Source organism: Rhinopithecus bieti, unplaced genomic scaffold (genome assembly GCF_001698545.2).
Source record: "Rhinopithecus bieti isolate Rb0 unplaced genomic scaffold, ASM169854v2 scaffold_61117, whole genome shotgun sequence".
NCBI lineage: Eukaryota > Metazoa > Chordata > Mammalia > Primates > Cercopithecidae > Rhinopithecus > Rhinopithecus bieti.
This window is the reverse complement of record NW_016824934.1, coordinates 439,885-457,009: the sequence shown is the minus strand read 5'-3', so window position 1 is coordinate 457,009 and position 17,125 is coordinate 439,885. Positions and strand designations below refer to the sequence as shown.

The 17,125-nt window shown below is 41.4% G+C and overlaps 1 protein-coding gene across 1 annotated transcript in view; it reads left to right on the top strand.

Moving 5' to 3' along the window:
• The window catches only part of THADA (THADA armadillo repeat containing), a 349,278-nt gene that overhangs the window by 153,234 nt on the left and 178,919 nt on the right, over positions 1–17,125 (top strand). Inside the window, exons 28-29 of the mRNA XM_017862713.1 lie at positions 4,724–4,813; positions 6,821–6,952. Of these exons, the coding sequence (XP_017718202.1) occupies positions 4,724–4,813; positions 6,821–6,952 (222 nt within the window). The remainder of the gene's footprint in view (positions 1–4,723; positions 4,814–6,820; positions 6,953–17,125) is intronic.

Sequence of the window (17,125 nt, the reverse complement as noted above, 5' to 3'; positions counted from 1 at the left end):
CCCTTCATGCATTTCTTTTTCGTCGTCGTTGTCTTCTTTTTTTTTTTTTTGGTGGCAGGGTCTCGCTCTATAGCCTTGGCTAGAGTGCAGTGGCACGATCTCAGCTCACTGCAACCTCTGCCTCCCAGGTTCAAGCAATTCTCTTGCATCAGCCTACTAAGTAGCTGGGATTACAGGCACATGCTACCTCAGCTGGCTAATTTTTGTATCTTTAGTACAGACAGGATTTCACCATGTTGGCCAGGCTGGTCTCGAACTCCTCAATTCAAGTAATCTGCTGTCCTCAGCCTCCCAAAGTGCTGGGATTGCAAGCGTGAGCCACCCGCCTGGCTATTTCTTTTCTCTTTTTTTTTTTTTTTTTTTTGAGACGGAGTCTCTTGTTGCCCAGGCTGGAGTACAATGGCATGATCTTGGCTCACTATAACCTCTGCCTGCCAGGTCCAAGTGATTCTCCTTCCTCAGCTTCCTGAATAACTGGGATTACAGGCGTGCACCACCAGGCCCAGCTAATTTTGTATTTTTTTTTTTTTTAGTAGAGATGGGGGTTTCTCCATGTTGGTCAGGCTGGTCTTGAACTCCCGACCTCAGATGATCTGCTCACCTCGGCCTCCCAAAGTGTTGGGATTACAGTTGTGAGCCACTGCACCCGGCCCCTGCTATTTCTTTATGCTGTTTTAAAGCCTTGAAGTCAATGGAATTTAATTTTTATACATAGTAGTGAAACAGGAAAGGTTCCCTTGCCCCCCTCACAGGGTGTGTGATGGGATCGTAGCTCGGTTCTTCAGTGCCCGCTGCTCAAACCTATAGGGGAACATACAGACAGGCAGGCTATGGGGCTCCCACTCCACAGCAGTGTCTAGGGGTGAATGTTTATGGCTGAAGCCCCAGTGGGTTTGTGTTACAGGGTGTTCTTTCAGTTTAACTGTCCATAGGCAGCTTGTGTTAGTCAGCTCAATGAGACCCCCTTGCCTTATCACAAGCACAGAGGGCTTTCTGTATCCCAAGATTTTTGCCTGGGTATACTGGAAGAATTTGATCACATGTCGGCTTGGAGAATTAGTGCAGGGTTTTATTGAGTCAGAGTAGCTCTCAGCAGATGGGGGAACCAGAAGGGAGATGGTTTTCCCCTGGATTTGGGCCACTCGGCGGCCTGTCTCTTCTTTGACTGCCCTGGCCAAACTCCGCATTACTTCGCCAGGTGATGGCCTGCTGGCATGCCGGCCTGCTGGTGCCTGTTGGTATACTCTTGACATCCAGCTGCTTGTGTGTTCCTCCGCCCATGTGCTCCTCTTGACGTCCAGCCACTTGTGTGCCTGCGTGCTAGGGTTTCGGGGGATTTTATAGGCACAGGATAGAGGCATGGGAGGCCAGGGTGGTCTTGGGAAATGCAACATTTGGGCGTGAAGGCAGGAGTGCCTGTCTTCACCTAGGTCCATGGGCATAGGCCAGGGGCGGAGCCTTCACTAGGAACCTGCCCTCTTCCTCCCAGCACTTCCCTGCCTGCTTTCCATATCAGTGGGAGGTTGGGATCCAATTGTAATTTTGTCTGTGTGGATAATCAGTTACCACACTGCGTTTCTCTGTGATCTGCAGTATTAACTCTCACAAATCAAGATTTTATACGTGTATTAATGTATGTCTGCTCCTTTGCTTTCTATCCTATTTTATTGGCTTACTCGTACCCAGAGTCCTTGAGTTTTATGGTATGTTTAGCTATCTGGGTGAGTCCTCCAACCTTATTCTTCTTTAAGATTATCTTTGCTACTCTTACTCTTGGTCATTGATGTGTCTATATACATTTTAAAATCTACTTCTCAGGGCCGAGCGAAGTGGCTCATGCCTGTAATCCCAGCACTGTGGGAGGCTGAGGTGGGCCAATCACCTGAGGTCAGGAGTTGGAGACCAGCCTGGCCAACATAGTGAAACCCCGTCTCTACTAAAAATATGAAAAATTAGCCGGATGTGGTGGCATACACCTGTTATCCCAGCTACTCGGGAGGCTGAGGCACGAGAATTGCTTGAACCCAGGAGGCAGAGGTTGCAGTGAGCCGAAATTGCAGCACTGCACTCCAGCCTGGGCAACAGAGCAAGACTGTCTAAAAATAAATAAATAAATAAATAAAATGGAGTAAAATCAACTTCTCAGGTCGCTTGCAGACACACACACACACACACACACACACACACACACACAATTACTGTGTTTATTGGAATGGCGTTGCATTTATAATCAGTTTGGGGAGAATGTCATCTTTATAATATGGAATCCTCTAATCTATGAGCATAGCACATCTCCTTTGTTTGTTTGTTTGAGACGGATTCTCACTCTGTCACCCAGGCTGGAGTGCAGTGGCACAATCTTGGCTTACTGCAACCTCCATCTTCCAGGTTCAAGTGATTCTTCTGCCTCAGCCTCCTAAGTAGCTGGGATTACAGGCATGCACCACCACACCTGGCTAATTTTTGTATTTTTAGTAGAGACGGGGTTTTACCATGTTGGTCAGGCTGGTCTTGATTTCCCGACCTCGTGATCCGCCCGCCTTGGCCTCCCAAAGTGCTGGGATTATAGGTGTGAGCCACTGCACCCAGGCAGCACATCTCCTTTTTAAGGCATATTCTTTTTTTTAAACAACTCTCCCTTATTAAAAAATATGAAATACCATGTAGAAAAAAACCTTGATCTCTATCTCACATTATACCAAAAATTAATTGAAATGGATCATAGACCTCTTGTAAAAGCTAAAAACCATAAAGCTTCTAGAGTAAGACATACGATGTATGTTTCTTAGGTAGATATTTCTTAAGCACATAGAAAGCTATGAATCATAAAAGAAAAAAATGATTTAAATAGTGGGACTTTGGTCAAAAATTTTTAAATTCTGCTCATTCAAAAGACATTATTAAGTAAGTTGGCAAGCCACAAACTAGAGAATGATATGCCCATGCATGTATATGACCAAGGAAAAGCAACCTATTAAAAATGAGGCAAATCTTTGAAAAGAGTACTTCACAAAAGGGTCATACCAATGACCAAAGCCATGAAAAGTGTTCAACATCATTCGTCATCAAAGGAAATGCAAATTCAAATTCATGGGAGATACACCATTGCATACCCACAAGGATGGCTACAAGGAAGGAAAAACAAAACACAGCAAAATGTTGAAAGGAATATAGAAATTCCATCAGAAATCTACCTTATTTTGGAGTGTAAAAATGATGTTAATTATTTGGGAAACTGTCAGTTTACTAAATGATTAGACATGTGTTACCAGTTTTATTCTCAGATATTAACTTCCAGAGAAATGGAAAAACATGTTCTTAAAATTTCTGTATATAAAGAATTTATAAGCAGTTTTATTCATAATAGTAAAGAAAAAGGAAAACAAAAAGGTAAAGAACCCATGCTTGTCAAGAGGGAAATTAATAACAAACATACAGAATTCCATGTAGTGGAATACTACTCAACAGAAAAAGAACCAGATTGATATGTTGAATAAACATGGGATAAATTTCATAAACTCTGTGCTGAGCGAAAAAGCAAGACAAAAAAATGTTATTATTACCATTTATGGAAATTTCTGAATAGACCAAAACCCAAACTGTGATGATAGAAAGCAAATCAGAGGTTCCTTTTGTGGGGCAGGAGTTGGCTGGAAGGAAGCAGGGAGGATCTTTGTGGGATGATGAAATTTTCTGGAGTCCTTCATAGGGGTGTGGAGTATGAGTGCATGTTTTGTGGGTTGAATGTCACTTTGGAATCAGAGCATTTTCAGAGCATTTTGCTGTGTGTAAAAACGTTTCAATTTTTTAAAAGTGTCATACTCTGGATTTCAGTTAATAGGAACATAACACGTAGAGCTGATAAAAATGGGTAGGTTAGGGAATATTTATGTCACCCCTTCAGAGTAATTCTTTAATAGTTACAGAGACCGTATGATCCTAAATGCCATATTTAGCTTGAGCTTTTTGGTCAGTGGTGCAGTCTGAGGAGCTATTTTACTTTCATAGTTCAAGAGAAGTTTTTATAAAGTTGAAAAAGATAATTCTTACAAGTTCAGCAAGGATTGGATTTCCAGAACTTCACATGCCAAGACTGTGCTTCTCATAACCGTACTCCAAACCAGTGGTTCTCAATCAGGGGCCATTTTGTCCCACAGGGTATGTTTGGCAATGTCTAAAGACATTTTCATTGTCATGATTGTTGGGGAGGGGTGTTGTGCTGCTAGCATCTAGTGAGTAGAAGCCACGGAGGCTGCTAAACATCCCACAATGTGTAGGATGCCCCCCTGAAACAAAGAGTTATTTGGTCCAAACTGTCATTGGTGCCAGGGTTGGGAAAGCTTGTTCTAGACCTGCCCTTATAACTGAAGCTGAGTCAGTCTCAGTCAGTCAGGTGTTGACTCTATTTATCATCCAAATCAGTTGTGGAAACTTGGCATTTGCACAGATTACATATTTCTTCCCCGATAGAATTTCGTATCAAATATTTGTAAACACGCATAAATTTTGAGATAAAAGTTCATGGATTGAGAACACTTCAAAAATCAAAATTATCATTTATGTTGATTGTTAAATTCTTAAGATGCTGTAGATTCTGTTTTTAACTGTATTTAATTAAATAGCCAAACAAATAACTGTACTTATCTTCCTTTTTTTAAAAAAGGCTTTATTATCATATCAAAGGGAATAAATGGTAATAACTTTTTTCCTCCTTCTTTCCCAGAATGACCGGGAGAGAGTTTTTCTCTCGTTTCCCAGAACTCTATCCTTTTCTTCTCAAACAGTTGGAAACTGTAGCCAATGCAGTGGACAGGTAAGAAGAGAATTGGGTGGAGCAAAATGAACTCAAGGATGTGAATTGCCTTAGTAAGTGAGATTTTTCCCTCTAGGCAACTGTTTTTAATACAATTCTTCCCTTTTTAAAATTTGTTTAAATGTTTTCCTTGAGACAGGGTCTTTCCCTGTCGCCCAAGCTGGAGTACAGTGGTGGCCACCACTCCCTGCCCATTTTTGTATTTTTTGTAGAGATAGGGTTTCGCCATGTTTCCGGGCTAGTCTCAAACTCCTGAGCTCAAGCAATCTGCCCACCTGGGCCTCTCAAAGTGCAGGGATTACAGGCTTGAGCCACTATGCATGGTCAGACTGCTTCCTTGTAATAAAATTGACTTTTTTATTAAAGTACTTTTTTATAATTATATCATATTACTTGGTTCTCTATAGTAAATTTGTACCTGAAAAGTTGTGTAAAATCCTGTCTTTATATTTTAAAAATCCTATTTTATGTTAAATTTTATCAAACTTAATTCCATTTTCAGTGGTATAGAAACTAGGAATCACATGGTGATTTCTTCTATTATGAATTATTTTCTTCCTATTTTTAAAAAAAATCTGTATTTACATATTGAGTTTGCTTTATGCATACCTGTCGTTTTATATTACTGGCTTGTTGCAACTTACCATTGTGAAACTATAGCAATTAGCTGACTAATATGATCACTTGTATTCAGAAATGGTTCTGGTCTACCTGAGCGAAACTGGCCAGTGTCCTTGGAAACACAGAGCAAAGCCATTACGAGGGCTTCCAGTCTTATAGTTCACCATTGTCTTAAAAATCACATTCTAGCTGGCGCAGTGGTTCACACCTGTAATCCCAGCACTTTGGGAGGCCGAGGCAGGTGGATCACCTAAGGTCAGGAGTTCGAGACCAGCTTGGCCAACATGGCAAAACCCCATCTTTATCAAAAATACAAATATTAGCCAGACGTGGTGGTGTGCACCTGTAATCCCAGCTACTTGGGAGGCTGAGGCAGGAGAATCACTTGAACCCAGGAGGCAGAGGTTGCCGTGAGCTGAGATCTTGCCACTGTACTCCAGCCTGAGCGACAGAAAGAGACTTTGTCTCAAAACACACACACACACACACACACACACACACACACACACACACACACACATTCTAAAGCTGGTAGTGGAATTTTTAGTGTGGACTTCATAAAGCATATGTTTTGTATTTTTCCTATAATTTTGCACTTGGTATGAATGTACACTAATTGTCTATAATTAGAAAAGTAATGAATTTTACTTCTGTTTATGATGTATTTGCTCACAGTAGTTTATGCAAATGTGCTTTTCTGACATTTAGTGACTGTTCATGCTTTCTTAAATACATTTGGATGTTGAAAGTTTCACATTTCATACCCTGGAACAGGCACCTCTCTACTATAGGAACAATTCTAATTAAAGTAGCATACTCTAATTATGCAAATGATTAGCTTTGAGAAGAGGATCCTGTACAAAAGCCCAATTCCCTGATTTGCTAGCAGTTTTTTCTCATGATGTACATTTGGGAGATAAGAAGTGAACGTGGAAGAAAAAAAAGAAAAGAAAAATGGAAAACTATCCCCTTGATTGTGGAGTCTCACTTTATATACATAATTTTTTTTTTTGAGATGTAGTCTGACTCTGTCACCCAGGCTGGAGTGCAGTGGCACAATCTTGGCTCACTGCAGCCTCCGCCTCCTGGGTTCAAGTGATTCTCCCACCTCAGCCTCCTGAGTAGCTGGAATTACAGGTGTGCACCACCACACCCAGCTAATTTTTTGTATTAGTAGAGATGAGGTTTTACCATATTGGCCAGGCTGGTCTTGAACTTCTGACCTCAGGTGATCCACCCGCCTTGGCCTCCCAAAGTGCTGGGATTACAGGCAGAAGCCACCGTACCTGGCCATATACATAATTATTTTATGAGAGAAATGTTTGAAGGAGGAGTGCTTCACTACCTAAATGTGAAATCTTTTATGTGTAATAATTGTTTTTTCAGTGATATGGGAGAACCAAATCGTCATCCAAGCATGTTTCTCTTACTTTTGGTGTTGGAGAGACTCTACCCTTCTCCGATGGATGGTACTTCTTCTGCTCTCAGCATGGGACCTTTTGTTCCCTTCATTATGAGGTAGTGTCATGCTGTGTGGAAATGGTCAAGGTGGGCGTAGAAGTTTTATGGGAATATTTTATCTTGTTCTTATTTTAGAAGCTATCATATATATATATGTATGTATATATAACTGTCATATATATTTTATATATATATATTTTTTTTTTTTTGAGTGGAGTCCCGGTCGTGTCACCCAGGCTGGAGTGCAGTGGTGCCATCTCAGCTCACTGCAAGCTCCGCCTCCCGGGTTCACGCCATTTTCCTTCCTCAGCCTCCCAAGTAGCTGGGGTACAGGCCCGCCCTGCCACCTATTCCTGGCTAATTTTTTGTATTTTTAGTAGAGACGGGCGGTTTCACCAATGTTAGCCAGGATGGGTTGTCAATCTCCTGACCTTGTGCATCCACCCACCTCGGCCGTCCAAAGTTGGTGGATTACAGGCATGAGCCACCACGCCTGGCCATATTATATTTATATATATATATAAACCTATTGTATATATTATATATAAAACTTTTGTATTTAAGTATTTTTTATATATACATATATATATAGAAAACTATTTTATACACACACACACACACACACACACACACACAATACTTTGGGAGGGATCTTGTGAAAGCAGAGGCTTGGGTTTTCTTGCCATTGCCCCCAGTATTTCAGAGGAAGGTGCTTATATCATGGGTACAGGATCTCATTAGTACCTGTGTAAGTAATGTTTTCCTTGAGCCCTGTCTGCTCCAAGGCAGGTGGGTGGATGGTGTTGATAGAAGATACTCCTTTTGAAAAACATAACCCCGTGTTTGCGTTATTCCTGTGTTGAGCCTGGCCAGCACGGGGCAGGCTTGGTTCTGGTATATATCTTCTGTCCATGGGTTCAAGAGGACATCAGGACATCTGACTCTTCACTCTGGAGGAGTCTGCGAGGCGGTGCAATGGGTGGCATGTAAATGGTAATGCCATGTGGCGTGAATTCCCACTCATCTCTTTCAAGCTTGTAGTACCTGAAAAAAGCCATGAATATAGAGTATTCATGGAATAATAACAGGATTCTCTTCTTTTAGAGCCTTTTACCACTTCTTGTATTACATCTTTTCAGGCATTTGCCATCTTCTGATTACTTTGTTCATTTTGGATCAAAGGCCTAAATATGTAGGCCTCCAAGAAGTATTAAAATTTTCTCATGAAAGCTATCAGAAACCTGTCATATTAATTAGCTCTTACCTTTCTGCTTACCTCTTGACAAAACAGTACCTTCATTTTTGTGTTTCTACCAAAAATTGAAATGGCTTTGGAGCAGAAGGGTAAGAAACCAAACTTAAGAGAGTGTTTCTTATGTATGTGGTGTCCTGGGTTCCACTTCCTTGTTTCACAGAGCTGACTTATGCATTTTAATGTGAGAAACCATTAAACATGAGATTCTGGCATGTGCTTGCTGGAGCTATTTGTTTGCCCCAAGCCCCGGCTGTGGCTGTGTTATCTTTGATCACAGAGGTGACTCACGCAGACTGGTTTTTGTTTCCTGATATACAAAGTTACCAATCTCCTTCATCTAGCATTTGGTGATTCATTTTGGGAATTTGGGTGGTAAATTTTACTTTCAGGGGCCTTAAAAATTGTTCTTTCATGAATAACTGGAAAGAACTAAGAAATGTTTTCAGAAAGTTGATGCAAGGAGGAAAGGCATGTGCACAGCATTGCAGTTTACATTAGAAACAGAGATTTGCTTTAGAACCTGTCCTCTGTCTTAAGAATGTTGAATTTGTGGAAGCTTTTTACTACTCAATCTGTCGTTTATTGCATCCTAAAAATAATAAATTACTACATTGAAAGTACCTTTCCAAAATGTTGCTTAGTTTACATATAACCATAATGCTGATACTACTCATTATGTTCAAAGTATCTGTTATATAAAACAAAGATTGCATTAATATAGAAGATTTAAATATTGCTTTGAAGCCAGTGTACTTAGGGCATCATTTGTTAACCTCTAAAAATACAAAGTAAGAAGTTTGCAATCAGTCTGTTCTTCCAAATGAAAATGCTGTGGTTTGTAGTTGCTTTCTTCCAGTAAGTAAGGTGCTCTATGAAGTAGATTCATAGAACATCACCAGCAGCAGAAGTGCCACCAACCAAAATACAAAGCTGTTTTTGTGTAACCGAAAGAGCACATCTGTCACTCCTGACAAACCCTGCACACTTGGGTTCAAATTCTAGCTCTGTAACTGCCTTGCTCTCTGAACCTCAATTTCCACAATGGGCAAATGAGGTGATAACACCTCTTCTCAGAGTCACTGTAACCAAAATGCCCCGTAACAGAAGTACCACCATTGATTCCTTAAGTACAGAGTCTAGGCTCTGACTTATTGAGTGTCCATGTGTGTTATAGAACCGTGTTTCTAAAACTTTAAGATGTAAACATATCACTTGGCGATCATATAAATTCTGATTTCAGTAAATCTGTGGTGAGGCCTGAGAGTCTGACTTTCAAATGGTCTTCCAGGTAACGCCAGTGCTGCTGGGCTGTAGATCACATTTTGAATACCAAAATTAAACTTGGGATATTAAATTTAATACCATCACACACACACGCACACATACAATTTCAACAAGCTAGACAGTAGTAGCTTATTAAAATTGGTTAGGCAATTTAAGGGGTTTGTTAAGAAGTAGATTTTGGGCCGGGCGCGGTGGCTCAAGCCTGTAATCCCAGCACTTTGGGAGGCCGAGACGGGCGGATCACGAGGTCAGGAGATCAAGACCATCCTGGCTAACACGGTGAAACCCCGTCTCTACTAAAATACAAAAAACTAGCCGGGCGACCTGGCGGGCGCCTGTAGTCCCAGCTACTCGGGAGGCTGAGGCAGGAGAATGGCGTGAACCCGGGAGGCGGAGCTCGCAGTGAGCTGAGATCCGGCCACTGTACTCCAGCCTGGGCGGCAGAGCAAGACTCCGTCTCAAAAAAAAAAAAAGAAGTAGATTTTGATCCAGGAATGCAGAAAACAAAGTGTTCTGAGTAGAGAAGTCAGTAGGAAGTAGACCAACCTTTGTTGAGCCCCATCTTTCTGCCAAGTAGTGAATTGGGCATTTTGCTTACAGTGACTCTGAGGTGTTATCACCTTCATTTGCCCGTTGAGGAAATTGAGGTTCACAGAGCAAGGCAGTTACAGAGCTAGAATTTGAACCCAAGAGTGCAGGGCTTGTCAAGGGTTTTAGATGTACTCTTTCTGTTACACCAAAATAACCTGGTATTTTGGTTGCCTTTTGAGTAGCCAGTAACTTAGCTACACTGAATGACCTATAGGGTCTGAAATGTATGCAACTGGGAGAGATGAGGAGCCTATATCCACAGTTGGTGCATCTGAGTACAGGCTGTCTTCTGGATATAAATGTAATGTCTCTACCAGTGGTGGGATCTGTTCCTTATTTTGCTTTTCCTGTAGGAAAAGTGGCTGACTGGATTGGTTAACCACGTGTGGCACATGGTGGCAATCGCCTGTGGCTTTAGGATTGGTTTGTGGCCAGATACAGAGGAAGCCTGGCTCTTCTTCCTTGGCCACCTTCTGTGGTGAAGTGGAAGGCCCTAGATTTAGTTAGTTTGGGGTTTCATCAACCTACCACAGGGATAACTCCTGCTACCCCAAAATGTTCACTGGTGAGGTGAACTATAAACAGATTTTCTTAAAAAGAGCGAATGTGATAAAACTGTATGCATTTGATTTAGATGACCTCTGAGAAAATTATTCATGAAGATAGTGAAAGGTTGATCATAAAAGCTATCATTCCTGGCAGTGCTTGTGGTTCTGATTGTGATGAAGAGTGGGCTGTTTTGACTTGGGGTAATAGCTAAAAAGATGGATGGGTATGTGTACAGTGGATCAACAGTGTTTTATTTTTGTATTTTGTACCATTGTTAAGGGTAATTTATGTACTTGGAAGAGTTCTCATCGGACTCATGGATACTATGAGTTTGGCTAAAGAAAAAAGTTTCAGTTTGTGGGAGTAGTGCAAAGGTTGCTCTGACTGCTAAAAGTGAATTGCACAATGAGAAGAAGATTAAAAGCGCCAATGACAGCTTTTTGTTTCCCTTTGATCCTTGTCTACTTACCTGCTATTTCCTTCCTTTCTGTAAGGTATTTGTAGGTATTATATGTAGTTTTACTCCTTTATCGCATGTTTAAGAGTATGTCTAAGCTTATTTCTCTGTTGATTTTCTTCGTTGATTTAAGTCTTAGAAGTTACTGATTTGGATTTTCCAAAGTTATACATGTATGGCATTATGATTGTTGCATCCTCTTGGGACAGAATTTATAATGTCAATCCCAACATCTTGTATACAACTTTTTAAAAATCCAGTGTATTTTATGTTCTGATGTTGTGCTGCATCCAGATATACAGCCCTTTACCATGTGAATGTGATGCCTTCAATTTAAGACCATTAATTCATTCTTCAGTTCAGATACCACAAAGCAGAGTGATTTGTGCTTTACAAACAACCTTGACTGGCTCTCTGAATGCAGCTCACCAGGGCCTGCTTCTCTGGGCTTTCTAGAGTCTAGAAAGTCTTTTCAGAGGCCAAAAAGTCCCTGGGCATGCATTTCTGAGTTCCCTTTCACAAGCAAGTTTCAAGTTCCAGTTGAACAGCTCTAAGTAACCACATATGCCTCAAACCTAGGACCATTGAGTCCTAAATAAAGACCCAGGAGAACTTAGACGAATCAGGTCTCTGAGTCCTGAGCCTTTGTTCAGGACTCTTATCATCCTAGGTTTGAGGCATATGTGGTTACCTAGAGCTCTTCGATTAGAACTTGAAACTTGCTTGTGAAAGGGAACTCAGAGATGCATGCCCGGGGACTTTTTGGCCTCTGAAAATACTTTCTAGTCACTAACTGTGACACTTGGACTAGGCTCTTTACCCTCTCTACACCAATGTGGTTACTTGTATGTATGAGAGTTTCAGTTAAGACGGAAAGTGCCTTCTATTACAGATAACTGAGATCTGATTAATACCTGCAGGAGAAATCCCTTCACTGCCCCTTTGAGGCACTTTTAAAGGATCTCTCCTACTTGCAGCCCCCTTTCCCCGTCCCTGCCCACCTTTTTTTGGTTGTTATTTTCACTGCAGATGACTTTAGTACATTTTTTTTACCCCAATCCATTTAGTCGTTGTTCTCTTTAGACAAGTTTTCAGTGAAATCTCCTTTCCTTTTCCCTTCTCCTTTTCTTTCTTGCTTTTTTGGAGAGCTAGGATCCCACTATGTTGCTCAGATGGACCTTGAATTCCTGAGCTCAAGTGATCCTCCTGCTTCAGCCTCCCGAGTAGCTGGGACTACAGGTGCACACTACTGTGCCTGGCTTGCTTTTCTTTTCTCTGACCTTTTTTTTTTTTTTTTTTTTTTGAGATGGAGTCTCACTCTGTTGCCCAGGCTGGAGTGCGGTGGCACGATCTTGGCTCACTGCAATCTCCGCCTCCTGGGTTCAAGTGATTCTCGTGCGTCAGCCTCCTGAGTAGCTGGGACCACAGGTACATGCCACCACAGGTGCATGCCACCATGCCCAGTTAATGGCAGAAACAACAATTCCTTTTGTGCCAACCTAAATAAGTTTTGTATTTTTACTAGAGATGGGGTTTCATCATATTGGTCAGGCTAGCCTGGAACTCCCAGCCTTAAGCAGTCTGCCCACCTCAGCCTTTCAAAGTGCTAGACTTGCAGGCGTGAGCCACCAATATTGAAATACAAATAGCAATACAATTTTTTTTTTTTTTTTTTTTTATACAGAGCCTTGCTCTGTCGCCCAGGCTGGAATGCAGTGGCATGATCTCAGCTCACTGCAACCTCTGCCTCCCGGGTTCTAGCAATTCTCCTGTCTCAGCCTCTTGAGTAGCTGGGACTACAGGCACCCACCACCACACTCGGCTAATTTTTATATTTTTTAAAATAGAGATGGGGTTTCACCATATTGGTCAGACTGGTCTCGAACTCCCGACCTCGGGTGATCCACCTGCCTCGGCCTCCCAAAGTGCTGGGATTACAGGTGTGAGCCACCACACCTGGCCAGCAATACAATCTTTTTTTTTTTTTATTATTATACTTTAAGTTCTAGGGTACTTGTGCATAACATGTAGGTTTGGTTACATATGACTTGTGCATTTGGGTGTGCCACCCATCAACTCGTCAGCACCATCCAATTACATCATTTTGATATCAGGTATAACTCCCAATGCCCATCCTCCCCCACCTCCCATGAATAGGCCCCGTGTGTGGATGTTCCCTTCCCCGAGTTCCAGTGATCCATTGTTCCAGTTCCCACCTATGAGTGAAGACATCGTGGTTTGGATTCTGTCTTGTGGGATAATTTGGCTAAGATGGATGTTTCCCAGCTGCATCCATGTCTACAAAGGACACAAACTCCATCCCTTTTTTAATGGCGCATAATAAATTCCATGGTGTATATGTGCCACATTTTTCTTAATCCCCAGTCTGTCCCACAGTGGACCATTGGTTGAATTCCAAAGTCTTTGCTATGTGGAATGTGGCCGCGATAAACCATACGTGTGCATGTTCTTATAAGAGCATGATTTATAATCCTTTGGGGTATAACCCAGTGTGGGATGGCTGGGTATATGGATATCTAGTTCTAGATCCTTGAGGAATTGCCAATATGTTCCATAATGGTTGAAACTATTTTTACAATCCAACCAACAGTTGTTAATAAGTGTTCCTATTTCCTCCACATCTCTCCCAACACCTGTGTTTCCTGACCTTTTTTAATGATGCCCATTCTAACTGGTGTGAGAATGGTATCTCATTGTCGGTTTTGATTTGCATTTCTCTGATGGGCGAGCCAGCCAATTACAATCTTAAACCTAAACATGTGGCAGTAGAAATCATCCAGAGAACCTATTCAATGGAAATGTTTTGGTTGAAATATGAACTCTAGCCAGCCAATCACAGCATTGGAAAATACGTTTTATGTATTTTAAAATATTTAATGGAATCTTTTGATTTTACCAGCCTTAAAAAAGAGGGAGTTGAGGGTGCAAAAACTTAAGAGTTTGTTGATCCTTTTAAGCCTATGGCATTGGGAAATGACATTGACTCCTTTCCTTTTCCTTGAAAGTTACAAAAATTGAGGGATTATCACTTTGCTTCTTACTGAAATTATGAAGTTGAAAGACCTTATTTTCCATGGCATAGAGTTGAGATTTTTGCAGTAGACAGTAGTTGGCTTCTACTTTCATTTGTGATTATAATACTGGAAACTGTTCTTCAAGGCTTCACATTACGTTTCTATCTGCTCTGTTTTCCCAGAATCCTTGTGATGAATAGAGAACAAGTTTGCTTCATAGAGAGATAAATGAGGCAAACAGTGATTAAAATATTGCTGAGAAGTAATGCCCTCATCACTTTCTCTCCACCTCAACTCCTAATCACCTCTCCCTTTGAATGTCTGTAACGTTTGTTACTTAATCTCCTTATCTTGCCGTTCACCATTACTATGCCATTCTGTAATACTCAATGCTTATTCCTGCAAAATAAATCTTACTTTCCTTCCATGCAGAAGCAGCTGTGGGGTTCTTTCATTTGTTTATTTTTTGTTACCTTCCTCTGCCTCGCCCCAGTTTGGGCACAGAGTTAAATTGAGTAACAGAAAAATGAAATTAATTTGAAAGTGAGACTTTTTGTGTTGGATAAGTCTGTGTATCTATGAAGTACTCAGGGGACCTCTTGTCCTACAATATTGGAGCCACATTTTGTATCCTACCAGTTACTATTTTTATGGAAAAGAGGCTCGGCTGGGTTCTGTGTTTTACCTGGACTTTGAGGAGTCTTGGGTTCGAATATGAGCTCTGACGTTTGCTTTTATTGTGACTTCACCTCTCTGACCCTCCATTTCCTTTTCTATCACATTAAGGTATTGAACTGGATGTTACCTGGATTCTCTCTGGCCTCAGGAACCTCTGGCCGCCTTCCTGCACTGTGAACTTGCCTCCTCTGACTGCCTTCCAGTGAGCCACTGTAGAGGCCCACCTTGCAGCTACCCTGTTGCAGGCTTTAGAACCAAATGAGAGGACCCTGGATTGATAAGAATAGAAGTAGAGGGGAGGTGCCATTTTTCTGTTCAAGGTTATGGAATTACAGACAAGCCAAAACATGTTGGGGAAAGCCTCCCAGGTTAACGTAGCATGAATGGAGGAGCCATGTAGGAGAGCAGCCTCTGTGTGTTTCAGGCCGTAGAGCTATATAATGGGGATAATTCTGCTTACAAGATAGAAAATAAAAGCTTCCTGGTTTGCTTATTAAGAAAAATGCTAGCGAGAGGAAGGGGTTGATAGACAGTATAATGGTGATAGAGAGATAAACTTTTTCAAGCCATGCTTTGTCTCTGTCAGTAAGCCCAAAGGAAAGACCCTGAAGTCAGATGTAGTTGAGGCAATAGAAAAAGAGCATTGTGTCCTGTGAGGGAGGACACATCCCTGCACCCAGATGAATGACAGCCTTGGAGGCAAATGAACCCAGTACCATGTCAGTAATTTTTGGGAAAGGAGGGTTGGGAATGTTGTGCCAGGAGCCTACAGAAGGATTTTCAGAAGAGGGGTAAAGGCATATTTTATTAGTGACCAGAGAGTTGTGTTGATATTAATTGCTTTTTACTGAATTATTAAATACATCACTTGGGAGTTCTTTGCACTTTATTCGCTGTGCACTAATAAGGATTCCCTAAACATGTCAGAAAATAAGCAGAGATGCTTTCCTAAAGAGTGGTTATAACAGATAACTTTTTATTGTCCCAATTTCCCAAAGTATCTTGAACAGAGTTGCCTGGAGAGAGAGTACAGGAGTCTCCAAGCCTTGCTTATTACAAGTGGAAACACCTGAGAAATAGGGCTTTGCCAGTACTGTTAACATAGAACTTCCTCCCCTGGCCAGCACTCCGCCTGGTCTGTGGTTACTGCTAAATTCCATGAGGTTCAGAGAGGGGAATTATAGGAAAGGAGTATGCTCCCACCCTTCCCCCACTGCCCAGCCATCCTAATCTGCTAACAGTTGTTGGGTGAAAAAAGGGATTTGCTACCCCATCAATCTGTGGAAACCCTGGCCCCTTGGTTTCACTAGTGTGACGTCTGATACCAGGTCAGGCTTGGGACCAGATTGTTGAGGCACAGGTGTTCAGTGCTGCTCAGTTTTCTTCTTTGTTTATAGGCCAAAATTGTAAAACATGTAAATGCCTCCAGTGTTATCACAGGGTATTTGTATATTACAGATACATACATTTTGAAATAAAGCAGTAAAACTCTAATGGTGGCATTTTAGGCCTTATATAGGGAGGATCTAGAAGCAGAGATTGGGAAGTTGTTCCTTAATGCTGGGGAAATCACATTGTTCGGGCAGCTACATACTCTGCCTCCTTTTTACTGTGCCTAGCACTTTATTTGGAGGGCTGTACTCAGGGTCTTCTGAATTTCTGAATTCTACCCAGGGTAGCTGAGGTTTAGCATGTAGCATGAAATTATGTTTTGTATTATGTGTCTTTTTTTTGCAGATAGTTCTGGCATAAAAAGATACCTTATCATCTGTCACCAGTTTTTATCTGTTAGTTCCTAGATAGGGACCTGGCCAACTTCATTTCTGGTGCCAGATCTCTTTAAGACCATTTTCTAAATATGTTTTTGAGCAGAAGGAATGAGGAGTTCACCTCCTATGGAATGCATTGACAAAGCAAACTAGAAAAACAGAACTTGTAGGGACCAGCTTTTCTTCAGTGTTATGTGTTACGCCAATAGGCCAGTTCGGGTCATGTTAGAACAAGTGATTTGATCAGCACACAGTCCCATTCTTAGATGAAATTTCTGACGATGATAATCTGGCCTATTGCTGCCATTCATACTAGAAGTTAGAAGCTCATCAGTTAATTGATTAACCAAGTATTTGTTAAACATTCATTGTATACCTAGCTAGTGTTAAGTCTTGGGTAAGATGCAAAGTAAAGAAAAAGGTCTTTATCCTTAAAGAACTTACCTTCTAGCTAATAAGGTAAAATACATGCTTGTGAACCTGATGTCGTATATATTAACCACTTAATTATATGACATGTACACTAAGGACTGAGGCCTGCAAAGAAGGGGAAGAGCATCAGTGGGTTGGAGAAGTCCAGGAGGCTTTCCCAAATAGCAAGGCAGGAAGAAA